Here is a 27,365-nt window from a genome sequence, read left to right as displayed (position 1 = left end):
CACAGCGGCTGCAGCCCAAGAGATGCACAACAGTTACTCAGGCTCTAGGGCTGCACAGGAACCCACCAGGCTGTGAAATAAAGTCCTTTACATTTCTATATGCTTCATCAGGGCTCAAAGACCATCACAGAGAGAATAACAAGGTTTGGCCATGGTTGTATCAGAAGCATTAATATTTCCTCCTGAAAGGCAGGGCTGTGATGCTCAAGGAGCAAAGAGCTACAAATCCGTGTTTCAAATTGCAGCTGGCTCTGGACTTAAGCATCATTCAGGAGTTCCAGCCACAACTCTCCCCTCTTTTGGGGGAGAAAGCAAAACCCCACCAGAAAAGAGCTGACAACATGCACAGAACAGCACAAATCCAAACGTAACACCAGCAGCATTATTTTCAAGGGAACTCGTGGCCAGAAAAACCCATCAGTCCATCCTTCAGCTCCACCTCTGAAAGGAAAGGTGCAAATTCTGTCCCAGAAAACAGAATGCCAAAAATGTTCCTGCCTCAACTGCAGCCTGAGGTCAGAGCATGAAAGCAGCTCCTAAGAAACCCTCAGCTTTCAGAGGGCTTTGTTTCACCACTGGGGAAAAATATGGCACAAAGCAGCCTCGTCCCACTGGACATACAGGATGAAGGAAAACTCACATTTCAAGCAAGGAAGAGTAATAAATGGCAAAAACTCCCGTAGTAACAAGAAAAGACATCTGACTTTGCTGCACAGCAACCAGAAGAAACCAGAGCAACTGTTTTACTCCTCAGGGACAGGTGACAACTTTTTTTAAGATTAAAAACTTGGAATAGCAAAGAGCTTTTTAAAGGAGAGCAAAAAGGGTAACAGATGATTGTCCCTTCAGCATTTCCTTCTAAAATATAGTAACAAAGAAATGCCAGTCACATGAAAATTTTATGTGATTTAAGGAGAGGCAGATGGCTGAAAATAAAAAAGGCAGGCAGGAAACACTCAAATATGGGGTACACGGCCTTCTTCTGAAGTTTAATTTCCTCTCCATCCAGCCCAGCATCCCATTAAACCCCTGGCATTTCCATGTTAATAATCTGTTTATATACATTGTAAAAGGACCTCTTCTGGATTGGTTCACTTGAAAACGTAAGGAAAGCCATAACGAGCCCAATATTAGCTCCTCTAATAAAGCCAGAGTTGTTCACATTTCAGTTCACACCGACGTGAAATGCTACATTCACCCGTGGTGACTCAGACATTTGTGTTGTGTGATTCAGCCACAGGAACATTAAAAATGACTCGGGCATTATCCCATCCCTGCCGAGGGAGCCATTTCGGTCCAGTGGTACTGCGGCTACAGAGCCTTCAAGGCTCTTTCACGGCAGGAAATGCACGCCCTGCCACCCTCACCCAGGGCCCACCTCACCAGGAGGGCTGCCAGGGACGACAAAAAGGCTCCGCATGCATTTCACTGAATCATGGAATGCTTTGGGTTGGGAAGGACCTTAGAGTCCACCTCATTTCACCCCCTGCCACGGGCAGGGACACCTTCCACTATCCCAGGTGACCCCAAGCCCTGTCCAACCTGGCCTGGAACACTTCCAGGGAGAGGCAGCCACAGCTGCTCTGGGAAATCCATTCCACTCCCTCACCAGTGTCACAGGGAAGAGTTTCTCCCCGATATCCCATCTAACCCCATTCTCTGTCAGCTGGAAGCCACTCCTGTCCTGTCACTGCAGGCTCCCCTCAGGTACTGCAGGGCCACAGCTGGGTCACCCCAGAGCTTCTCTCCTGCCGGTGAACAACCCCAGCCTCTCCTCACAGCACAGGGGCTACAGCCCTCTCACCACCTTGGTTTCACGTTTCACCACGGGTTTTGTTTTCAGCTTTGGAAGAAGAAGAAGAAGAAAATGAAAAAATCTTGCATGTACACATCAGAGCTCCGGCTGCCTAGAGAGACAAACCTTTCTGGGCTGTGCTCCCACACTGAGGGTAATTAATACCCCATTAACGAGGGCAGCAGATGCCAGGGAGTCACTCGAACAAATGAGCACAACGTGACGCTCTTCCTTTCTCCTCACATGGAATGAAAAGCCGGTGTGGAAGTGGAAAATGGGTTATTTATAAGGCAGCTGGCATCACATTGTTTGGGTCGTGCAGCCTTTGATGGTCCAGATGAGACAAATGGGAGCTAACTGCTCCTGCACCACATGACTTCCTTCATGCTTCCTGTGACATTTCCAAGAGGGAAACTCCTATTTCCCACAGCATTCCAGTCCCCACCAGTTAGTCAGCACGGTGCTCCACCTCAGACAGCCAAGGGCAGCAGGTCCAGCACCTCAGGGACTCGGTGCCACCACCCATGTGCTGGCGTCAGGGAAGGTGAGCACGCCGGGTCCCACAGCAGTCCAGATGTTGACCACGTTGGAGCACAGCTGGAGGAAGAGATTGCCGTGCCAAGGAGATGACTGACAGCACTTCCAGCCCCACCTTTGGGAAGGTGAGGCCATGCTCCCGGAAAGCCCTGGGGTCACAGCACGTGGCTGCAACACAAGGAATCACTTCATTGTCACGGGAAAGAGGTTTAAAAAAATTGTAAATTTAACTAGGCTTTGGGCCCAGAGGAGCTTAAAGCAAAAATACCCCCCAGCCTTGTTTTCCAGGGGAAATACAACTTCCATTGGAAGTACCTTTTAGGCAGTACTGGAAAAGTCTCACCACCAATGCCTCCTCACCACTCCCTGCAATTACAACACAGGCTGAGTATTTTCTTGTTTACTAGTGAGGGAATGCTGAGGAATGCCATCTTGACAAAATTAAAGATTCAGTCACATCTTGGCTAACTTGACTAACCCTAATTTGATCACTATGGTGATTCATGGCTTTGCCATCTTGAGGCAAGGGAAACTCCGAAGCTGATGAACAACTTTTTGGGGCACCTTGAAGCAGCATTAAAAGAAAGTCTGGTCAGAAGCCAAAGGAAGCACACATATAGGACACATTCCAGCAAAGCATCGGCGGATTCCCAACAGGGAAGCATTAAGAGGCAGGATACCCATCTGCCACTTCCAGCTACATTATTAGCAACGCATTAAGCAAAAACACAGAGAAGAAAATTACATTAATGATTGCATTGTTTAGAGAAGAAACAGGAATGGCATTTAGCTTAACTCTTGTTTAGCCCTCTCCTGCAGCAAAAACTCAAGATACTCAGAGAAAAGTGTATAAACTGACATCACCTGAGGGTCCCCACTTCAAAACACGGGGATGAAGAAAATCAAAATATATTCCCCTCCTTCCAAAGCACTGCCCAGCACAGCACACAATGCTCTTCCCAAGCGAGGGGCAGCTGCACAGTCACATCCATCACTAACAGTCTTACAGGACAAACCTAACTCGTAAGACTTTGCAGCTTTGTGCAGACATTATCCGACATAACCAAGTCCTCCAGCAGCCCAAGTACATCTGTGCCACTTACTAAACAAATGGGACAAACTCTGTCAAGCACAACACTGGAAGCTGCAAGCTAACTGCAAGAATATCAGTAAATACGAAACCTCGAAATTCAGATTAAATTGCAATTAACCCTAAGAGGTAAGACTATATTAACTCTAAGTTAGTCTTCAGTGCATAGGTCAAGGTCCACAGACTCATGATCCCAAATTTCTCTTCCTACCTCTAATCCTTCAAGGTGTCAAACTTCAGCTGCGAGCCTCTCTGCCCACACAGTAACTGAAAAGAAAGGCAGCAAGATTCCTCTGTAAAAGTTTTCTCTTTTAAACATTTCACAAGCATCTCAGTAAATGCATGTGCTCTTCATACCCAAAGCTGAAACTGCAGCAAAAACACCTTTGCTCTGCCAACCCAACCGGCTTGCAGCAGCCGCACCACACCAATAATCCAAATTATCCTTCAACACCTCCAGCTCCCCAGTCTGAAGTTACATTTTTTCCAAATTACTGCACAAGCCAGGCAGTGCCAGGGCATCCTACCACCCCTCACTCCTGGCTCTGCTCATGAAGACTTACAAAAGCGCCTTGGTTTAGTTTTTGGGGAACACCCAATTTCCCCACCGCACCTGCTCTGCTTTAATTATTGACTAGGCGAGGAGCTCCTGATTAAAATGCAAGGCAAGTCTGGCACACAACCTCAGCTTCTGATCATCTCCCGCAGATACAGTTGGAAGAGAAACCCAAATTCCCTGCCACAGCTCAGGAATTAAAAGAAAGGGTGGATCAGTTTCACTTGGGGCACTTAAATTAAGCAAGGAAAATACTTTTTGTACCCTTGCAACTGAAAACTCATAAACTTTGAAATTGTAAACCACAGCTTTAGGTTCACACACAGAGAGAAGGTTTAAAAGCTTCCTTTCAATTGTACTGTGTTTTTACAAGCCGTTTCTGCCAGAATAAATCTAACAGGTAATTACAGGTCTGACCTCCTTCTATTGCACGAATATGCCTTTGGAAACAACGTGGATAAATATTTGCTCAATACAAGAAGACAACTCCAAGAGGAACTATTCCAGTTTATCAACTCTGTGATTCATGTTGATACAAGCTTTATTCTCTATTTAAGGAACAAGATAACGCTTAGGAAGTGCATCTGCCCAATTTCTGTTTCATAGATCTACCATGGGCCACCCTAAACAGTGGCATGGCCAGACCTCAGGTCACACCCAGACAAGAGCCATCAGCAAGACAGGGAGTGAACCTCAACTCCAAATATTGACTCTTGCTCAGCCACCAAGGTATCTCTGAGCAGCAGCGAGGCTGAAGATGGGAACGTGATGAGTAAAGCACTGCTGCTAATGTGAATAAAGCAGTGCTGGGGTTGTGCTGTGTAACACCTCCTTTTTCCCCTTTGGAACTGGAGACAGAATTATGGAGGCTCAAAGGAGCTGAAAACAAAAGGAGAGCACTCCACCTGCCCCCTTAGGCTTACCCTGAAATCCCACTCCCAGATGTTCCTGTTCTCTGCCAGTACCAAGAGACCTTGGGAAAACAAGGTGGTGGCAGCCACAGGCACCAAGAGCCATCCAGGAAGGAGGCACAGAAATCAGACAGGACGATTGTGTCCCAAACCATACCGGGCCCCCCAAACCTCTGTTTACACATCACCCTGACTCACACCAGCGCAGGGACAATGCCATGGGAATTGTTTACAGTGTCAAGGTCGTTTCATATAATTAAAGGAAACGTCAAGAGATGAGATAACACCAACAGTTCTGAAGGTACAGCTAATCCTAACCTTGTAGGAAGCTATTTGTCCCTGAGTTGCTCCCCCTTTTGCAGAAACAACCTTTCACACATTCCCAGATTCATTTCACCTCATTCCCTTCATCCTGTGTCTGCAGAGCATCAGCAGCAGCCTTATTTGGGAGCAAGCAGCATCACACCAAAGCTGAAGATCGTTTGCAAGACTCTCAAATAATGCTCCCCTCTCCTCCCACTTGGCAGGGCTGCAGGTGGGGCTGCAGTCCTGCCACAGGCACTGCTGCTGGCAGGAGATGGGGTTCGATCCACAGTCACAGAAGAGTTGGGGTTGGAAGGGATCTCTGGAGGTCAGCCAGTCCCACTGCCCGCCACGGCAGGGTCACTCAAAGCAGGTGACACAGGGGCACGTCCAGGTGGGTTTGCAATGGCTCCAGAGAGGGAGAGCCCAGCCCCTCCTTGGGCAGCTGTTCCAGGGCTCGCCACCCTCATGGAAAGAAGTTCTTCCTCATGCTGAGGACCAGCTTGTCTTTTAGTTTACGGCCATTGCTCCTTGTCCTGTCCCTGGGCACCACTCTCTGACACTCCTCAGAGATGTTTCATAGACTCACAGGATGTTAAGGGGTTGGAATGGACACTAGAGATCATCTGGTCCCAATCCCCCTGCCCTGGGCAGGGACATCTGCCACTGTCCCAGGCTGTTTGTTCATTGATGGGATCCCCTCTCAGCCTTCTCCAGACTAACCAGGCCCAGCTCCTGCAGTCTCTGCTCATCAGAGAAATGCTCCAGACCACTTATCTCTGCAGCCTTCACTGGACCCTCTCCAGTAGCCTCTTGTCTTTCTTACACTGTAAGGACCAGAATCAAACACAATAAATTAAAGCAGGGCAGGGAGAGCTGTGAGCACAGCCCAGCACAGCCACAGCTCAAACCCTCCCACTGGAAGGCCCAGAGCTCAGCAAGAATGAGCTCCTCAAATATTTACTTGCCCTCCCAGAAAAACTCTGCAGAATTGTATTGCAGGACTATTTCAAGTATGTCTGCTAAAAGCTTGCAGCCAGTCTAATGGGAGCTGCAGTCCCACCTTCACTTGGATGCAGATAACCCACACACCAGCAGCATAGACAGAGGAGGATTCACCCCTTTCCTGCCCAGGGCACTCTTGGGGAGCCTCACACCTGAGTTAAACACCTTGAGATACAGGCTGGGATCAAAGAATGATGTGGTGGCAGAGACCACAGCCAAAGAGCTCTACATCCCATGGCTCCATGAGGCACTTCCCAATCCTCAAAAAGGGAATGCTGCTCATTAGGGACAAAGATCTTACAGGTATCAGTAAAAACTCCCCACCGTGGCACACACGAAAATCTACCTCCTCAAAATCCAGAACATGCCAGACTGAGCAGCACCAAAACTCAAGTTTAAGGGGTTTCAGCTTGCAGGAAGAATGAGCAAGATCTACAAGTAATTCAAAGAGAAATCACTGAGAAAAACCAGTGGAAAACATCTTGATTAACTAATTTATCAACGGTTTGTGGCTCCTGTATCAGACCACATTCCAGGAATGAAAAGTGGCTCCAGTAAGAGTATTCTTCAAGACCAGTTATAGCAAGGATACCTCAGAGCAAGTGTGAGGCACGCAAAAATTATGGTGTAGAAACACAAATACTAAACTGTTTATCTGTGCACTCTGGGTTTGAAATCAGGAAATTTTTCTTGTGCTGAATTCCCGTCTCAAAGAGTTTGTGGAAGGTGCTGGCTCCTTTGCTGTGAGAATTATCCCCTGAAGTCCCTGGAATTACAGGCTAGTGCAATGCCATCTAAATCTGTCACCTTATCAACAGCAGGGCTGGCTGGCTCTGGGCACTTCAACTGGTCCAAAATCCCAGGTGGCCCCTTGGCTGTACCAGCCCCCACATCTTCTGGTGCCTTCTTTGAGGCAGCCTGGCCACTTTGTCATTAGCAACCCTGAAGCCTGTTTCTGCAGTAAATGAGCTCCTTGCATCTTCCAAAACAATTCTCACCTTCCTCAAAGGAACAGAAAAGAATAAAAATAAAACCTCACAAAAAATCTGCAGTTCTTAACAAGATCAGCCCTTAAAAAAAGAAAAAAAAAAATGAAAGCTTGGAAAATAAAAGCCGACTGATCTTTTAATAACAGAACTTTCCCACATTTATGGAAATTTCTGGTTTGGCACAAAAATATCTGCTCATTTAGTGGGTGTTATAAGTATCACTTCTATACTCTGATGATGCTGGAACCAAGAGGCCTGGTTGGTGGTACAAGAGCAGAGAAAAACATTTTCCATAACTCTGAAACCCAAATTCTTGTTCTCACTGGGGTATAGGGCTTCACCTCTCCATTGTACACGGTTTTCTCAAGCCTCTGTGTTTTGTGCTGCTACAACCACTGCTGGAGCCTGACCTGGCAGTGACAACACCAACACTGTTCCAGCTCATTCAAACCTGCATGGAAGTGAGGCCAGCACAGCCTGGAGGTCTGTGCCCAACAGGAAAACAAGCCCATCTGTTGAACATGCACTATGGCTCTTCTGTCCTCCCTACAGGATCATTCTGGTTCCTGGGTTTCCTGACAATGGTCACCTTGCAATTTATCCAACTGCTTAAAACCAAGCTCGAGATAATCCCTTTTAAGCACCCTACCAGTTACTTGTGTTTAGAGCAATCACCACAGGCTATCATGGATGCAAAATGCAATTTACAAGCCAGAAAACTAATTATTCTCTGCGAATATGACAGCCCAGAATAGTCTCCATCACAGAATGACATAATCTCAATGGCAGCTCCTTGATGCCAGGAAGACATGACACAGGGAAGCCTCTTTAAACTTCTCCTTGTTCTTCAGTTCTTTTCCTAAACATCTGTTTAGGGATAGGCTTAAGGGATCCTTGCTGTGGAGGACTGAATGTCTTCAGGAGGCAACAGGGTGTTCACTGTCAAACTCATTTAAAAAAAAATAACCCAGCACTGCTGCAACACACTGCCCCAGACACCACCTCCCAACATGAACTCTAGGAAGCCTGATCAATACTTTGTCCTGAAAAGGAAAATAAGAAAAAGCCCTGAACAGGCCAAGGGTGCCAGACTGACTCACACAATCCCATTAGAGTTATCCAGAGCACTCAGTTTGCTCAGTATCTGGGAGATAACAGGATTAGCTTCATGTTCAACATCATTTCAGCCTAATAATTGCGGAATCACTCCTACAACCTTAATGTCACTGATTCAGCAGGGGATTCCCATCACCCCCCCGCAGTCCCAGCCTTGAAAGCCCCTTCATTAGCATCAGCATCTTAAGTTAATTACTTGGAGAGATTTTCCTTTCCTCTCCCAAAGCAAAATGTAACATTAACCCCTGCAACCTACAACGCTGGGGCAGAACAAACTCCTGCCTTCCCTGCAGGAAAAGACTCTTGTTTACTTTCCTAATCACCACTTCAGTTTCCAAGATTTAATGTTAAGCCCAAGGAGCTGGAGGGGAGGAGGGCAGGTTTTTCATCATTTTGGTTGAATTTCAACAAAAAAGATGACAAAGGCTGGTTACAGTCCTCTCAAAGATCAAGGTTCAGCCCCAGATCCTTGCCTAGCTCTGCCTTCCCGGGGAGAAGGGGTTGATCTGCTCTCTAAGAGCAGAGCTTGGAGGGATCACCACAGACCCTCCCGCAGTGATTTTCCTGCCAAGCCGTCACTTGCTGCTCACCTCGCCTTGGAAACGAATCCCTTAGAGCAGTGGGGCTGGGGAAGGAAAGGGAAAGCACACACAACAAACAATACACAGAGCTGCTTCCAGCCATGCGGGGGAACAGAGCACAGGAACTGGGACGTGTTTTTGTAGGGGATTTTCTCATGGAGTACAGAACACTATTAAATTCTACCTTTCAAGTGCAACAGGAGGCTGTGCTATACCAATTAGGCCAGTGTTGTTATGCTGGCACTAAGCCTGACATGGTGCCAAACCAGACCTCACTGCACTGCCTATGAAAACCAATGTCCACAGCCACTGCTTGGCTGCACCATCACGGTTTGGCTGTTTTATCCCCCCCGCAAAAAAACGGCGCGAGGGAGGAAGCCTCCTACAGAAATGGAATTCACAACATTCTAGAATGGTTTGAATCGAAAAGGACCTTCAAATTCATCTCGTTCCACTCCCTGCCACGGTTCACTGTCCCAGGTTGCTCCAAGCCCCATCCAACCCGGCCTTGAACACCTGCAGGGATGGGGCAGCCACAGCTTCTCTGGGCACCCTGTGCCAGGGCATCACCAGCCTCACACGAAGGATTCCTTCCCACTATGCCATCCACCCCTGCGCTCTGGCAGTGGGAAGCCATTCCCTGTCCCTCTGTCCCCGTCTCTCTCTCCTGTCCATCTGTCCCCTGTCCCTCTCTCTCCGCGTTCACCTCGCGCCGGTCCCGCGCGCCCTCTGGCGGCCACAGCGCAGCTCTGCAGCCCGGCCCGGCCGAACCCTCGGGCCGTCCGCTGACAGCAGGGTGCAGCCGGGGGGCGGTCGGGCTGCGCTCACACGGGACAGGACGGGAGGAAAGAGAGTGAGGCTGTGCCCAGAGAAGGTTTAGATTGAATACCGGGGAAAATTCCTCAAAGGGCTGTCAGTCCCCGGCACAGAGTCCCCATCCCGGCAGGGCGTTAAAAGCCACGTGGATGTGGCACTTGGGGACAAGGGCTACTGGTGGCCTTGGCAGTGCTGGGGGGATTGGCTGGACTCGAGGATCTTGGCAGGCTTTTCCAACCCGCAGGACTCTATGATTCTGTGGTAAATTGAACAAAAATTGCAGTTGCACAGCTGAGTTACACTAATGTACAAAGCTCCACCTTACACAGCCTTAGACTAGTCCTAATAGGCACCAGGATCCATGGCAGAGCCTGCACCTGCAAAGCTCGGCTCAGAACCTGCATGGCCTGAGCACCCTCAGCCCGAACACCTCTGTACACGGAATTTAGCATCTCCTGTAAGTGTTACTCTTCGTGTGCCAGGGAATACAAATTTATCATAACCCAGACAGTAAATCCTTTTGAAATCCTAAAATCTCTGCTTCACAAAATGAGACAAACCCAGGCTGGGTTGAAGAACCATGCTCTCCTGAAGCAAGTCACAGTTATCCACTCATTCCACAAAGCTGGATGGGCCCAAGCTGTAAAAAAGCCACCTCCTATCTCTGGTTGCTTGTCGGTTTCAGGAGACAAAAGACACCTTCAGCAATCAGAGCCAGGCTCCTTTCCAAGACAAAGGAGAACCAAGCAGATAAAGCAGTGATGTCAGCAGTGACAAGATCCAAATGTTCACACTGGGACTGCACCTCAGGGCCAGCCTGAGGGCCTGGGAGTAGCTTTGTCCAGCCAACAGCTCAGCTAACACTATTTACAGCTCACAAAGGCGGCTAGATAATGAGAACATTCAGCATTTTGTTTTTAAAAGGCCAGGTTTGCCACTCAGCCTGGACACATTGCTCCTGTGTGAAGAAACAGTAATAACAAAAATCACATTTATACTAAACCTGCTTGTCTCTGGCTCCAGGCAGGCTCCTTTTCTACTCCCAACCCCAATAAATTCAGCTACTAAAATCCCTGGACAGAATTTACAGGCAATGTTCCAGGAGCAAGGTGAATTTAAGGTCCAACAAGTTAAAAAAGAAAACTAGAAACTCTGGAAAGCTACTGCCCTGTTCCATGCCCTACTTACTGAGCCACAGGAACTCCACACTCACTGTTTCACAGCAAGTCACCCTGAATTACCCAGAGGATGGACTGTATGTCCTACACGGTTTTACCTCTTCACACAAGGAATAGGATTGTTCAGTTCTGTCATGAAGCATTTCTTGTGCTTGTGCCTCAAAATAAAACGACATTTCTCACTCAACATCAACCTTTGCCACTGTCTTGCTCCAGCCAGCCTGGAGGCTGGGATGGGATTTCCATCCCAGCACCTCCACAGCTGAGCCAGGAAACCAGAAAACCAGCAGAATTAACCTCTGCTTTCCCCCAGTCAGAGACAGGGGTACAAACAACACAACAGCTACAAAAATCACTCAAAATGGGGTGTCACAGAATTACGAGGTCTCTGGCAGGTCAGCAAATAATCTCTGAAAAATATTCGGCTTGTAGCTCAGGAGGGAAAGGCAGCAAGAGTTCAGACACTTCCTCAAGTTGTTCAGGGAGGAATTACTGGGTATTAATTTTCAGAAATGCCACGCTAACTAGATGGATGGCTGAGCTGAACCACTTGCAAATACAGCAGGCAGAAAAACAGCACCGACACGGCATCGAGTGCCCCAAGCACCCTGACAGCACTCAGTACATTAATTACACTAAGGACTAAAACAAATTTAAGAACAAAAGGCTGTCAGGATAACGTCCCAAAGTATTTTGCTAACTCCTCAAGTGCACTCGACTTGTTTACAGTAATGCTTTCAGGTAGGTAAGGAAATGCTCTGTGCTGCACCTTGTTTAAAAGTCACATGCTTTCCACTGAGATCAGTTCCAACCTCTGGTAACCTGCCTAAGAAACAGTAGGAAATTGCCTTTCTACCTGCTTGCAAGTTACCACACATCAAACTGTAATTAAGGATTTGATCTCGGGCACTTTGGCCACTTTGGTTCTTCTGCTGTGTTACAGCTGCACAACATGCAGCATCTGAGTGGAATCACAGCTGCTGTGTCTTCCTGGAAGAAAAACCCACTCTTTTGTTGTGGACATCATGAAGAGATTTCCATTGGCTACATAGCAGTGACTGCTCTTTTCCAGCAGCCCCCAGGCCTGCAATGCTCTGAGCGCCCATCCAGGCAGCACACAGTGCTGGCACTGACTGCCAGCTCCACCAGCCTGGCCTCAACTGAGACCTCAGAGCCCCTGCCAGGGCCTGAAGGGGCTCCAGGAGAGCTGCAGAGGGACTGGGGACAAGGCATGGAGGGACAGCACACAGGGAATGGCTGCCAGTGCCAGAGGGCAGGGCTGGATGGGATCTGGGGAAGGAATTGTTCCCTGGCAGGGTGGGCAGGGCTGGCACAGGGTGCCCAGAGCAGCTGTGGCTGCTCCATCCCCGCAGGTGGCCAAGGCCAGGTTGGACAGGCTATGAAAAAGCCTGGCCTAGTGGAAGGTGTGTGCCCAGGGCCCTCCCAGCCCAAACCATTCAATCATTCTGTAGTGGTTCCCATAATGGTTGGGAATCTCTGAGCATCTGAAGGTATAGCTCTGATTCTTGGGGATTAAGATGGCAATCAGGAAGCCAGCCACGCATCCTGCTGGGAAAAAGCAGCAGAGCTGGTGGGATAAGAACCAAGTATTCACATTTTCAGCCCTTTCCTCTACTCAGCCTGTATTTAGAGCCCAAGTCTCCAGAAGCAGCAGATTCAGATCACACTGGTTTCTTCCTGAGGCATGTAACCCAGGAGTCAGCTTAGATGCTAAAACAAATTACTTCTTTGTTTGCACAAAGGTGAAGGACTTGAAGACTAATTCATATTTTTAGGAGGAAAAGAATTGGGAAAAAAGTAGCACAGCAGGAGATAAAGAGGATGAAAGTCAAAGGGGATGAAAGTCAGCATGGAATAAAGCAGTAGCCACAGAAGATTCTTAAAGCATCCATAAACTTTCTAAAAAAGCAGCTTTGGGTAACAGCCTGTGTGTGTGCAAAGGCTCCTTCAGTAATTTCCTCAAATGTTTCACGGTGGTCCCACAGAGATTTAGACCTTTTAGGGACTTAAAGGTTTGTATCTGAATACCTGCAGAGGAAGTGTGTAAGCATAGGCAGAAACTGTCAACAGAGAGCAAAGTACAGGAGGTCAAAGGACCCAACAGCAACAACTTTCCATGAAAAGGCATTCCATGCTCCCTCTGAACCTGTTCATTAATGATTGCTCATTACTGGGCAAGTGAAGTGCAGGTCTGCTCCCACCTCAGGTCGATCCAACGTGGCAGCAGAGCTTTCAAGGAACCATGGGCATAAGGGGAGACTTGCCCTGCCAAGCACAAAGCTTCCACTTCAATATTTTGCTTTTTAGATCTCCCAGACTTACAGACAGATGAAATACTATAGAACACAATCCTTTGACAAAGAAAAAGCTCCAAACGTAGCTCAGATCATGGTAAGGTGAGTGAGTGGTCTTTGGGAGGGGCCTGGGTAGTGACAGGCAGTAGATGAACAGCAAAAACAGGCTCCAAAAACAGAGTGTGATTCTTCACCTGCACCACAGGAAAGATCTGAAGAAGAGAAAGGTATTCCAGAGACATTTCCCTTCAACAGATCACTTGTGTAGGTGGGACCTTGAGGAAGCTTAGCCCAGCAGCATGTGCACATTTAGATTTCATTTACTGCCCTCCCTAATCTCCATCCTCACATGGGCACCATCAGCTCCTGCAGGGCAGCACTGTCCCTCCCTGCAGCACCTGCACCAGCTCCCATCTCCTCACACACTACTGCAGTTCCCCCATTTCAGAACCTCAGCCGTGGCACTGGCACCTCACAGTCTGAACATTCCTAAAGCAAATGCCAGTGGCACAGGCACAGCCCACAGGGAAGGAATTCAGTTCTAAGTCCAGCATTAGTGACAAACAGACCTGTGAGGCTGCCCTGGCTACAACACACACCCCCCAAATTTACTGCAGAGAACTGATGTAAAATCATAGAATCCCAGAATGGTGTGGGTTGGAAGGGATCTCAAAGCTCATCCAATTCCACCCCATGCCATGGGCAGGGACACCTTCCACTAGACCTGGATGCTCCAAGCCCCATCCAAATTGGCCTGAAGTACTCCCAGGGATGAGGCAGACACAGTTTCTCTGGGAAATCCATTCCAGTCCCTCACCACCCTCACAGGGAAGAATTTTTTCTTAATATTCAACCTAAACCCACTCTCCTTCAATTTAAGGCCACACGTGGGAACTTGAACTACAGTCACTTAGGGCCATGTCCCAAAGTTTGCCAGAAATTTCTGTGTATTCTTCTCTATACTTAACTCAAGGCAGGGTTGTGAGCAAATTTTAAGCTGCGTACCTGTTCTAGAATACCATGTATGGACAGCTCTGAAACTTCACTGCAGCTGCCTGGAGACCTGGCTTCCACTCGTCCTCAGGGATGAGCATGAATTAAAATCTGAAGACAACAGCAAATTTCATTTTTAATTAGCCAGGGCAGTCAGCCAAGGAAGGCTCCCCCACCCACCCATGGCTGGTGAGGCCTGACAGCTCAAAAGGATTTATGCTTCCCTGTGCATTCCCAGTGGCCATTCCAAGCACAGCAGCTCAAACAAGCTCCAGCCATGCAGCACTGTCAGTGCAGTTAATGTCCAACCAGGGAAGGACAGCAATGCATCCAAAAGCACCAGGCTTGAAGGGAACAAAGGGCACAGACTTGGACTTGAGCTCCATCTTACCTCATCTCCAGGAAGAAACCCAGCAGTCCTGAGCTTAACAGCACTTGGAGAATGAACATCCATAAAAGCAAAGGAATTTTAAGGAAATTATAATAAAAGATCCATCTGTTTATTCTGTCTTTAATACAGGGCTCTTGGCTCCTAGCACCAAGGAGGTAACACAAAGCTTCATGACCAGCCATGGGGGTGTCTGTGCATGCAAAGACCCAGCACAGATATTCCATCCTAAAATGGCACTGCAGAAGCTCTTCAGAGGGAAAGGGGAAGTAACTTTACTCATGTTGGCAAAATGCAAGCAGAACAAACAGCTTTTCACATCCCAGGCCACCAGCACTCATCAAAACAGGGACTATCAGAAACCTCAAAAGGCTCCAGCTCTGTCTCACTGATCTAGCCAAAAAATGGGGTTCAACTGCACGTGAAAAGGGACACAAAGCTTTGTGAGGTGAACAGAGGTGGCTGAGTCCTGGTGAACAAGGAGAGATCATGGATCACAGAATGGTTGGGGATGGGAGTGACCTTGAGCATCTTGTTCCACTCCTGCTGTGGGCAGGGACACCTTCCATGCTCAAGGCCATCCCAGTAACTCAAGCCCTAGAGACTGAAAACTGGCCCTGCTGTGCTGTGCTGTGTCCCAGGGCTGAGCAGGAGCTGCCACCTCCACACTCACTTCACCTTCTGCCTCCCCCACAAGTCATCATTTGGGATTAGTTTGCCACGAGCAAATCAGAAGGGAAAGCAATCACCACAGATTAAATGTGCACCTTACAGCCTGACAAAGAGGGAGCACAGCAGTTCTTGCCACCAGGACTACAAGCACATTATACTTTTATGCAGGAGCTCTTGGCTTGCAAGATCCAGCCAGGCCACTGGGCTCCAACACACCAGCTCTGTATGAAGCCAAAAACTGACCTTCATCTGCCTCAGCAAGCACACTGCCCTGCTGACAACACAACCATTCCCAAAGTTTTCAGGATGGCATCACCTGACTGTATAGAATAACCTAGAAATATTATTTACGAGTTAGAATCGCCAGCTGCAGAATCACAGTCCAGAAGATGTGAGGTGAATTTGCTGCCTGGATACTGGTTTCATGCCAACCTTCAGCAAACCTCATGTCAATGGCAGGGGAAAAAACGGGCATTTAACTCCTTTCTTGTAGCCATTTTAGGCAAACAGATGGAAGACCTCTTCAAGGCAATCTCTAAGCCAAAAATCTGTGAGTTTTAGTTACAGCCATATCCTTACATCAGTTAAGCCTACCAGCAATGAATTTTCTTGCTTCAGGGCAAGCACTACACACTGCCTAAAGCATGAGATTTAAATTTTAATTTAAAAAACTTTAATCCAAAAAAATCCTGTACCTTCTGCAACACAGAGCAGCCTAAAGGAATAAATACAGAACAGGAATAACCAGGAGTTGATCCTACTTTATGCCTTGCCATGTGCCTTGTTCAAACCAGCTCATTGCTTCTGGCCTCTTCCTTATTAAGAAAGGGGATGTTACTTGTTTTCAAGAACTTGAGATAGCCAAGAGATCAGCATTCCAGGTTTCACAGGTGGGAGATTCCAAAAAAGATTTTCCATATGTACAGAGCTTCAGTCAGATCTGGTCCACACCACAGTACAAGTGCAGCTGATGCATCTGCCAAACTACATTATTTTCTGATCACCTTCTACACTTGAAATGAAGACACCAAGTTTAAAGTAATCAGGTTCTTTATGATGCTTAACCAAGGAGGACAGGTCAGGTGCATAACCTGTGGCAAGATATCCAACACTGTACTCACCAGTGTTCTCTTCCATTCCTCTTGCACACTAGTGTCTGGAGAAATGCCTGCAAAAACAGGAAACAAAGTCAACACACCAATTAAAATTCCAAGTGTGAACAAAGCTCAGATTTAGTTTTATTTCTCTATCAGCTCTGCTCAGCCTACACAAAACCAGTGTGGAGGGAACCCAGAGCAGAAATCCTGCCCCAAACTGGGAAGAGTGTGACATTGTCACCCTCTTTGAAGCCATAAGAAGCTTCTAATCACACACACGCCATGATGGAAAGAAAAGAGAAACAAAATTAAGGTGCCGTAATTAGAAAGCAGCAATATTTGTTCCCAGGGAAAACATTCCACATCTGCCTCTTCAGGAAGGGATGTGCCTGCTGTAAAAGGGAACAACCTGCTGCTTATCTAGCAAAGGCAGCCCAGCACGTGCACAGGAAGTATTTCAGATGTCACACAGCATCAAGGCACTTCTGAACATACTGCCGAGGGAAAAAAAGACCAAAAAAAAAAAAAAAGGGAACCAGGATTTTAGTACAAAAGCCAGTTTTTCTCTGGAGAAAGTTCTGAAATGAGGTGCCAGGGGAACTAAGTTTGGGGAAATCATGATGTGTCTTGATTTTGACAGATTCCACAGTGTAGTGAAAACAAGTTCAGTATTTTAGGAAAAGAGAGGTTCTGTCCTTGCAGTTCAAACTTAGACAAACTCAACTGGACATGTCAGAAGGAACATCATGGAGTGAGTGGGGAAGAACTACAAAATAGAGTTATTCCAGTGCTGAGGGGTCAAAGCCAGCCTTTATCTATAGCCCACTTCAGCCTAACCTTTCCCACGTGAAGCCCAGGCCAACTCATCACCTTTGCTCCCGCAGCAGAGCACAGTTTGGTGGCTTTAGTTTAACATCAGATCAGCTGGTCATCTTCATGTGACAGCTTGCTGATTGTGCAGCACGTGCTCAGCGTGCCCAAGAGCATGGGAGCATCCCAGGGCTGCAGTGTCAGCACAGCAGCCACAACTCACCAGCCATGGAGGCTCTGCCAGCGAGGCTTTTCAGCTCTGCTTTGCTCAGCTGTGTGGGGGAAAATGCTTCCTTGCATCAGACAATCATGCTCCAGGTTACTTCCTTCTGATGCAGCTTGAATTCCACGTAGTGATGCTCTGGGAATGGGGGGAACACCTCAACAGAGCCATTAAACCCTCAAAACATAATTGGGGATCACAGCTTTAAACAGCTCACAGAAGAGAACAGGTATCTGTAGAGGCTTCTGGGCAGCAAGTGAGTGGACCAAGAACATCAGAAGGTGTTGATTTCAGAGGCAGCCAGCCACAAGTTGCTTAGGAAACACCCTCAGAATCCCTACAGCCTAATCCATTCACACTGTTAAAAAACAGCTTTCACTTGCATTTGGATGCATGGTTTGGTGCATCCACATGCTGCATCAAGGGCACCATTTGCAAGAACTGGAATGAATGAACTACAGAATCATTTAAGCTGGAAAAGATGATAGAGTCCAACCATTAACCCAGCACTGCCAAGATGACCACTAACCCACGTCCCCAGGTGCCACATCCACACGTTTTTGAACACTTGCAGGAATGGTGACTCCAACACTGCTGTGAGCAGACTGTGCCATGGCTTGACAACCCTTTTGGTGAAGAAATTTTCCCTGATATCCAACCTGAAACGCCCTGGCACAACTTGAGGCAGTTTCCTCTTGTCCTGTCCCTCGGTCCCCAGGAGCAGAGCCTGACCCTCATCTGGTCCAGTCTCCTGCCAGGGAATGCTCCCCCACTGAATGCAGAGGAGCCACCAGCCCTGCCTGCCCTTTCCAGCCAGCCCTTCTGGGAAAGGAAGGCAGAAGGGAAACTGAAACTGCCACCTCAAAGCCTCCTTGAATCTCAGCATAAGTGACAGCAGTGCTCCCACTCCCCCAGAGCCACCAGGGAGCTGGGTTAAATTTGCCTTTCAAGGGCATTCCTGCACAGGCTGTGCTGAGCTCTGCACTACAAGGGGCACATTTGTGCCTGGAATACTAATCCTGGCAGCATCACTGCTGGGCACTCACTGTGCACTCCAGGGACATCTGTCACTGCCTGTCACAGCTGGAAGCACCTCAGTCTGCGCTGGGAGGATCTTCCTGAGCACAACACTAAATCCACAATATCTGGTTATTAACAGGACAAGCATAAAAGGCACAGTGCAGCATTGCCACAGGCTGCCAGAGCAGGAGCACAGCTCTGCCTGCACTGAGGGTCAGGAATTCACTTCGTGTTCCTGCACTAAGAACAGGAATTCTCACCAAAGGAATGGATTAAGCAGTGCAGATCCTGCTGCCAGCATTAACCACGACCAGCTAATTGGAAAGCTGTATTCTGGACTAATATTTGAGATAATCCACTCCACAGAACACAAATTTGCTTTTATCCCCTGTCACAGGTTTCCCAGATACCTACTTCTGAGAAAACTTGGATTTTTCATTTCCTCTAGCATGACATGCCACAGCGCCTATGAATATTCATGTCCTCTGAGCGTTCCCACATTCCCTGACAGCTGTGTGGAATTCCTGTGTTTCCAGAGCCCGGGTGCTGCACTGCTCAGACACTCCCTGCTCCTCCGGCCACCACAGCAGCAGAGCCCCACTCTTTGTCTGCCTCCACACTTCAAACACTTCACAGCTTTTCTCCCCAGCTCTCTGCACCACTCTCAGAATATATTCCTGTTCCATTGACCCGGCTCTGAACTCCCAGCAGTAAGGTGATGGCTTTTTTCCAGCTAGGCAGCTAATCCACACACAATAGAAAACTGTTTGGAGTGTTTTCAACCCTATTTCTTCAGTCTTAACACACTGCCTCCTGCACAGGGAATTTTGTCTTTCCCAGCTCTCCACCCACAGCAACACAGCCCGGCCCAATTGCAGACCCTGGACCTCCTCCCATCCTCGCACCAGCACCGATGCAGCTGCTCTGGGAGCAGCCAAAGCTGAGCCAGATGCAGACCAAGCACGTCCAGAGGGAAGGACAGAACCTGGGCAGCCCCAGCTCAAACCACCACGAAACTGCACACCCAGCCTTGGGCAATCCACATGCATGAGCTTTACTCAACACCCCTTTACAGCTTCCCCCTTCCTCACTTTCATTCCTTACCCAGACCTCTGGAACACTAAGCATTCAGCTTCCTTCAGAATGAAGCTCATTAGCTGGACCCCTCTGTCCTCACAGCTTCCTTCCAAAGACTACAGCACACTTCCAAGAGCCCAGCTAAAACCTGAGCCAACGGTGGTTGTTTTTCTCAACTAAACGAGAAAACTGACAACTCTCCCAAGCAGAAGTGGCACATTACTTCTCCACAGTGGCTGCCAACAGGCTTGCCTTAGGCATGGAAAGGCAGTTTCCATGCTGGCTCAGCTCTAAATCACCATTCCAGGGAGGGACATGACAGCAGCTGGGCAGCTACTACAGGGCTTTTACTGTAATGAGACACAAAACCCAAGGCTGTCTTGGAAAAAAAAGCATGTGGGGGAGAGAAAGGATGCTCTTATAACAGTTTGGAACTATACCCACCAGCTGGAGGGAAAGGGAAGGGTTAACACACACCCATAGCTTGAGGAACATGGTCCTGCATTAATACAGACCATGACCCATGAAATTAAACAAGCTCACCTGACAACTCCCAGATGATTATTCATTTTGACCTAATATGGTGCTAGTAACAGCCAATAAACAAATATTAGATTATCACTCATTATGCCACTTCAGCCCTTTGCTTTACACTACTTAAAAAATGACATTACTGCAGCAGCACCCACTGCTGGCTCCCACTGGGGCAGATGGCAAGAGCCCAGCAAGGGGCTGATGCTGCCCACAACAGCTCACCATCACAACAAGAAAAAGCAGACACCAGCAATAAGGCCAGCTGGGAGATGAAAGCCAGGCACAGAGCAGCCTCCTCTTCATCACACAGAGAACAGCCTGAGTCTTCCTCCCTGACCTGCCAAACTCCCCTCGAGCAGCTGATCCAAGCCATCAGGACTCTCCCCAGCTGCAAATGCTTCTCAAGGGCCAGACTTACAAACCCTCCCCAGCTAGCCCAGGGATCTGGCTGCCCGTTCCTTTTTATAAATGTAATTTCAAAAATAAAATCAACATTTTATTCTCTCACCAATAATTACTCCTCCCAGGAAGGCAGATGAGCAGATTTTTGCAAAGCTCAGATAACTCCACCTAATGCCATGGGTCTGTTGGCCATGAAGCTCCACCAGGTCCTCAGGGGGAGGGCTAAAGAAACTCATTTTATCTGCCAGCAGTGAGATTAAGAGCATGGTAAACAATATTAAAATTCTCTTCTACAAAGCAGAATACCTCAACAGCACCAAACTGTCCTCCCAAGGGACAGATTACAGCACGGGTGCACAACTGGACTTTAAGTATTACAAGGGAAATTCTTAAAAAGCCTAAATAGATCAACCATGCCAAATGCCCTAGTACAGATTACAAGACCAGGTGTAAAGGTGTAATTAACCTCTTGTTGGTACAAAGGGGAAGAGATGCACGAGCCCCTTTTCAAGTCAGTGGATGCCAAAAAGCTCATACGTTTTTCTGACTCTGTCTAAAAACAAACCAGCTTCACCTAAAAGTCCTGGTTTGCTCATGTCCTTCAGTTATATGGTTTGAACATCATTTGCTGGTTTCTGCAAACTGCTGGAACTACAAGTGCTGGTTTCAAAATCCTCTGAGCAGCCTCAGCTGACCCAGTTTGTTCTGCACTAATCACATACTGAGCAGTGGAGGGGTCAGCTGGAGGGAAATCAGAATATTCCTCCTCAGTAAAACCACACAGATTAAACCCAGTTGTTCTGCAGCCTAATCTGGCAGCATGTCAATTAACAGGGTGCCCCACTAATTAACAGCCCGGCAGTTTCCCTCTCTTTCCAAGGATCCCAACACTACAAGCATTTCTGCACTCGTTGGGAAGCAATGGCTTTGAGCAGGAATACAGCAGCTGGTCAGCAACAAGGAATGGGATTTGTGGAAGAAGTGGAAAAAGCAGACACTAGTATAGCAACTCTATGTGCAATTTAAATAGAAAATTGGAATAACCAGGATTGAAAACCTCAGTTCAGTTCATATTACAGTCAATGAAACCAGTGGTTTTTGTCACAGATTTAACATTTGATAAGCGGCTCCCCATGCAAACAGCAAATGTTTTCCAGCAGCTCAGGAGCTGCCTGTGGGTGGCACAGTAATATAAGGTTACCAGAGAGGAACTGGAAAGGGAAGGGAGCTGCATCCTCTGGGGCTGTGCCACGGGGAAGGTGAGTGGCATCGTTCCTGCTCTGCTACTGACTAGCAAAGAATGCCCGAGGCTGGAAAAGATCTCCAGGATCAGCGAGTCCAACCTGTGACCAACCACCAGACCAGAGCCCCGAGTGCCTCATCCCTTGAGCACCTCCAGGGATGGTGAACTGGACGCTGGACAAGGCCCTTTGTTCAACTATGCCTCAACTTCCCCCATCTTCAAGATGGGATTCATTTCTTTTGTACAGCAATTCAAACGCAAATTAAAACATTCACAGTTTTTGTAGGCATCCACAGTAGGACATGGACACTTGATTCATGTCACAAACCAAACACAGCAAGTTCTTCCATGCTTCTGTTTGAAACAGACCACACAAAGTCCAAAAAAGCCACTCCAGCCTCTCCCAGGTGTTTCAGTTCACCGAAGGAGCTGTATTCAGCAAACCTCGAAAAAAAATCCAGCAGCCTATAGGAAAGTATGACACATGAATAGAGCACAGCTTCTGCACCAGCCCCAGTGACAAATGCTATTTCTATTCAGCTCTCAGCATAGGAAACACCTCTAATTCGCCTCCAGACCTGTTGACAGCTGATCCCCCAGTCTGGAGGTGCAGACACATGCAGAGAAGAAACTGCAGCATGAATAGGGCAAACCAGCTTCCCTCTTCACTGTCCTTGAAGCAGCTGAAGGGCTTGTCTTAGACCAAAATTACCTTGCTGATAAAAGCAGAGGGTAAAATGAAAGCAGAATGGCCCATTCAGGCAGAGAACAGACGCTCTTGTTACTGTGGGAGCTGACACAGGAGTAGGAGGATCCCAAGGGAAGCAGCGAGGCATGGCCATCCTGTGATCTGCTGCTTGATACACTGAAACCAGGAGATGAAAGAAGCTCTGGACACCCACACGACCAACACACACAACTTAATCTATTGATACATACAAATACTCAAAATGCATTAACACATTCTTGTACTGAAGAATGCAATTCCTATAGCTTGGTGTTACCTAGGAAAGTCTGGGCACAGCAAAGGAAGGAGAAAAGGAAGGGAACTGATATAAAGTAGTTTCTGTAGAGCTTCCCAGTTATCCAGGACTGCACACGTTTGCACAGTGGGACTTAAGAAGAGGAACCAGCTCCACCAGCACCTGCTTCAGCAAAGAAAAAAACAATTAATTATCTGAAGTGTAGAGAGCTGACTTGCCCAAAATCTAAGCTGTGCTTTCTATTTCTCCCTCTTTCCAAAACGTAGAAGATGACAAACTGAATTCTTGACTACTCGAATCTGTATTAGGATGAACTTTTATCACTGCTGAAGCCACTGGGGCATTGCCAGTTACTTACAAAAACACCAGCTGGGCCTCTGCAAAGCCAGACCACAGCCCAATCACAAGGCCTATATAAATTAATTGGTGCACTAATTGAAAGCACAGAGGAGATGGGGAAATGCCTCGAGTACAATTCACCTTTCAGAGAAGGTTATAGAAGTGTAAAGGGAAAACAACCAGGAGTGTGGTCCCTATTTCTCAGACCTATGACTGTTAAGAACAGGAAGACCTGAGATGTCTTTTTTTTCCTGTAAAGGTCATTAAAAATGCACGTTAAACACTAGATGCTCACTAGCATCTAATATTCAAACCCAAAAATAAGCTTGAGTGCCTTAACCAACCCAGAATGGTGGTCACCAGTAGAAGGGTTTCTCATCCACGTCCTTTCCAGCTTGTTGTATTGCCACAAAGAAATCCCAAGTTTTTTTAAAGAGGAAAAATGCAAACAAACAAACAAAAAAAACCCCAAAAAAACCCCATGCTAGACACAGAGCTGTAGAAGGGCTCCCTTCTGAAAGCAACTGAGACCAGCTTGCAGCCCCTGTGAAATCCCAGCCCAGCAGCACCACACTGGTTTCAGCTCTGGAACTGGCACATTTCCCTTGTGTCTTACTGCACAACTGATTTCAGGACAATTGGGCTAGTCAGAAATTAAAATTCCTTTGTGGTCTGCAAATACCTGTTCATGCAACAGCTCATTCTTGTACCACACCTCACAGGGAATTTCAGTTCACGTGGCTGCCCCATCCCTGGAAGTGTTCAAGGCTGGATTGGGCTTGGAGCAACCTGGGGTAGTGAAAGTTGCTCCTGCCCATGGCAGGGGGTGGAACTGGATGAGTTTTAAGGTCCCTTCCATTCCAAACCATGGCAGGATTCTGTGGTTTATACCTGATGAATGCTGAGCAAGCATGGCCTGTCCTCTGCTTGTGCCTGTCTGCCATGAAGGATCCAAATGAGCTTGTTTGGATATATCCAAGCAAACCTCCCATCCTGGACCCACTGCTGCAGAGAGCAGCTGAGGACTGCGGGCTGCACAGATTATCTGAGCTAAAATAATCTGTGTCAGTTCTGTAACACACCCCCAAAAGGCACAAAATCACAGGGTTACTTATTTACCTCTGGCTTCTCGGGTAAAATTCAAACCACCTCTGTCTTCATTTTGTGGTTTCCATTCTCATCAAACTTTGAATAAAAACTAGGCAGCTGAATGCTCATTCAGTGCTGTGGTCATGCCCCTGTAATTATGACTCGATAGACAATTTCATTTGCAACCACCATTTCCTCCCCAGAATGAGGCCACTTTTAGTCTCAGCCACTGCAGAGCCCATTCGAAAAGTGTTTCTTTTTGCCTCTGCCTAAGAAGTGAGAGGAATGAGCTTAACCACCATCAAAGCACTAAAATGAATTTGTTAGAAAGCTCACCTGAACTCCCAAAAATCCTGCAGCAGCAGCAGCAGAGCTGAGTTTGCAATCCTGCCATCAGGGTCTTTCTCAAAGCACCCCGAGTGCCCGACTGCTTCCTGGGATCAAGAGCCCACAGGGTTTGTGCAATCAGATTAAACTCCATGCCTTCCCTGCTGCACGTTCCAGCACATAAACCAGGCATCTCTAATCAAATTCCACACTCAAGGCAATGCAATGTTCCCACTTGAAAAAATGAGATACAGGAAACCTGGGCTGAGTAGGTGTCGTTATCAACTCACAGAGTCAACACTTCGTAACTGGGAACAGCTCAGCTATTTGAAATTAAAGCTCTTTCTGAATCGACACTCTGGAATTCCATCACTGAATCTATAGGAGCATTAAATTTCACCTTTTGGCAGATTTTGCCAAGTAGTTCAGGTAGTTTGAAATTCAGTTGTAGCCTTGTTTTTTTTCTTTCACAGACACACTAGCATAATTTCTAATTATTTCTGATTAAGATATCACATTTCCTTAAAGAAGCCCTCCTCAGGCAATTATTTTCTCACAAAGCTCCAGTTTTAAAAAGGTGCCCAGGCTTCAAGTAGGACAACAGAGAAATTAATTCCCACTACTGATCTGGCAAAACCTTTATAAATAAGTGCAGGCAGCAAGGCATCCCATTGTGAAAATAAGCCCATAAAGCTTCTGAATGAGAACATTTTCTTTAAAAAAAAAATTTCTGCAGTTCCCATGGTTGTGCACAAAGTTTATGAAGCAGCAGCACTGGTTGCTTAGTGCAGCCACCTGACCTACAGGGCTGCAGGTTGATTTTAATCTCAGGTGGAAGCTGTGCCTTTCCCAGTGCTCTTCCAAATGCTTTCAGACAGGGACACAGAACCGTGGAATGGCTGGGGCTGGAAGGGCCTTTAAAGATCATCCAATTCCAACCTTCCTGCCATAGGCAGGGACACCTGCCACATTGCTCAGCACACGGTCACTCATCTTTTAAGTTTTGGTCTGATGTACTCCTCCAAATACTCTTTAATTAAATCTTAAGTGGCATAATCTTAAAGACAGTAATCTCCTGGAACTCCCCCAGGAACAGGAATGTTTCAGCTCTGTTCTCTCATCACCATTCTAACTTTCCATCAGAAATTACATTTTCCTGCCAACACGTTTAGTTGCATTAAGAGCTCAACAAAACTATCAGGGCTTCTTTCCAGCCACAAAAGGACCTTCCACAGTAACAATGGTTAAAAAAACACTCAACTGAAGCGACAAATCTCTCCTTGTGCCCTGCAGGCAGGCTAGCTGACCTGGGCCAGGAAGGCAACCAGGAAAAACTGCTCTTCTCCAGCTGTGCCAGTTAAATCAAGGGAATCATCATAACACCAAGGAGCAGAGAGGACTTCAAAATTAGAGAACACATCAATGTCTCAAACGTTCTCAAGGCACAGGAGCTGAGGAATTGCCTTGGGATGGGCTGTATTAACAGGAAGGCTGCTGGACCTGGCTCTGCATACCCTAGCATGAGGAGCCCCTGGTTCACAAGCACAGAATCCTCCACAAGACATGCCTTAGGAGCACTCCAGGTACCTCCAGCAGCTCCCAGCCCTTCCCTGTACAGGAACCAGCACACCTGAGTGGTTTGTCAGATCACCTTGAATCAAACCTAAAAGCCATCAAGAATTACAAATACCTCCCAAAGTTACATAAGAGGAATCCATTATGACAGGGCCTGTGAGCAGCTGCAGAACAGAATTAAAATCCAATGACAAAAAACTGCCTTAAAAAATAAGCAGCTTGAACTGTAAGCTGACTCTTTCTGGGGACTTCTTTTGTACACCAGACTCAGCCTCTCTGTTGTATTCAGCTCTGTGCCCTTGGACATCAGAGCAGGTTCGTTTTGTGACCCCATTCCCCAGCACAGTTATCAACCAGCCAGGAACTCCTGGTTTGCTCAGCAAACAGGACCTTTTGATAGGTGCCAGAACCAGGAACAGTTAAAAATGTAGCCCCACTCCCTCCACCTAACATGAGCAGTACTCCAGGTAAATTCTAAACAAGGTTTCTGGAAAGGGAATTAACTAAACTGGCAAAACAGCTCAACCTGAAAATTTCCTCAAGGGAGCAATTCCAGGGCAGGCACAGCAGCTGCACTGGAACCCCAAAACAGCCCCGTGCAGAAGGCAGTGAAAGCTGTGGCTCCACAGGCTCTGCCTTCCCTCCTCTCCACTGGCACCAGAGATCTCATGGAGCAGCTGAGCCCAGCCTAAACCAGCCTGGTGCAGCAGCAGCTGCTTTGAATCCAGTTCAGTTCCTCAATTTGTCACATGGGCCACAACCAGCGGCCGGAGAAAAAGGGAAGGGAGTGAACACACAGGACCTGCTGGGCAGCCCCAGCACTTTGGGATTGATTAATTAATTTACAGGGCTGTGGTGTCTGCCCTCACAGCCAAGGGCTAGAGAGACATGGAGTCAGGCTCCCCAGCACCAAAGAGGCCTGAAAGATGTGCCATGGATCACAGCTCCATCCCTGCTGCCACTGCCAACCCCGCGGGAAGGAAGGTGCCACCCTCGTGTCCCCATGCTGCCCGAGCCAGGCTCATCACCAGCCCACGGGCTCCTACCCCGCACAATCCCGGGCCATCCGGGACCAGCCAGGACTGTTCGTTTACAGGATTTGAGTTCCCAGCTACAGAACCATTCCTAAGCTCCTCCAGTACACCTACCAGCGAAAACCCAGAGCACGGAGTGATCCCGAAGCACCAGGATTTGTCAGCCCTAGGTTTTGAAATTAGCGAGACCTCGCTGATCGTAACTCAAGGGCAGGAACGACCCAGGAATTCCAGTTTAACCAGTTCCATGTTTTCTACCCCTCATTCCTCCCACTTTCGGCAACACAACCCTGCCCCAATCTGTACCGGAATAAACAATTCACTGTGATGAAAAGCCACCTGCTCCCCCCACACAGTTAAAAGCATT

At 47.6% G+C, this 27,365-nt stretch overlaps 1 protein-coding gene across 5 annotated transcripts in view; it reads right to left on the bottom strand.

Moving 5' to 3' along the window:
• The window catches only part of PHACTR4 (phosphatase and actin regulator 4), a 60,148-nt gene that overhangs the window by 21,976 nt on the left and 10,807 nt on the right, over window positions 1–27,365 (bottom strand). For 2 of the 5 annotated variants that reach the window (XM_088178114.1, XM_088178115.1), the window contains one exon: window positions 16,367–16,413. In XM_088178114.1, coding sequence (XP_088034240.1) covers window positions 16,367–16,382 — 16 coding nt within the window. In that variant the 5' untranslated portion in view covers window positions 16,383–16,413. Of the gene's footprint in view, window positions 1–14,197; window positions 16,347–16,366; window positions 16,414–27,365 lie in introns of those variants that run through there. The other 3 variants (XM_088178118.1, XM_088178117.1, XM_088178116.1) reach the window with 3 other exon arrangements.

This window comes from Sturnus vulgaris, chromosome 24, assembly GCF_052056855.1.
Source record: "Sturnus vulgaris isolate bStuVul1 chromosome 24, bStuVul1.hap1, whole genome shotgun sequence".
Classification (NCBI taxonomy): Eukaryota; Metazoa; Chordata; class Aves; order Passeriformes; family Sturnidae; genus Sturnus; species Sturnus vulgaris.
This window is presented reverse-complemented; position numbering and strand designations above follow the sequence as displayed.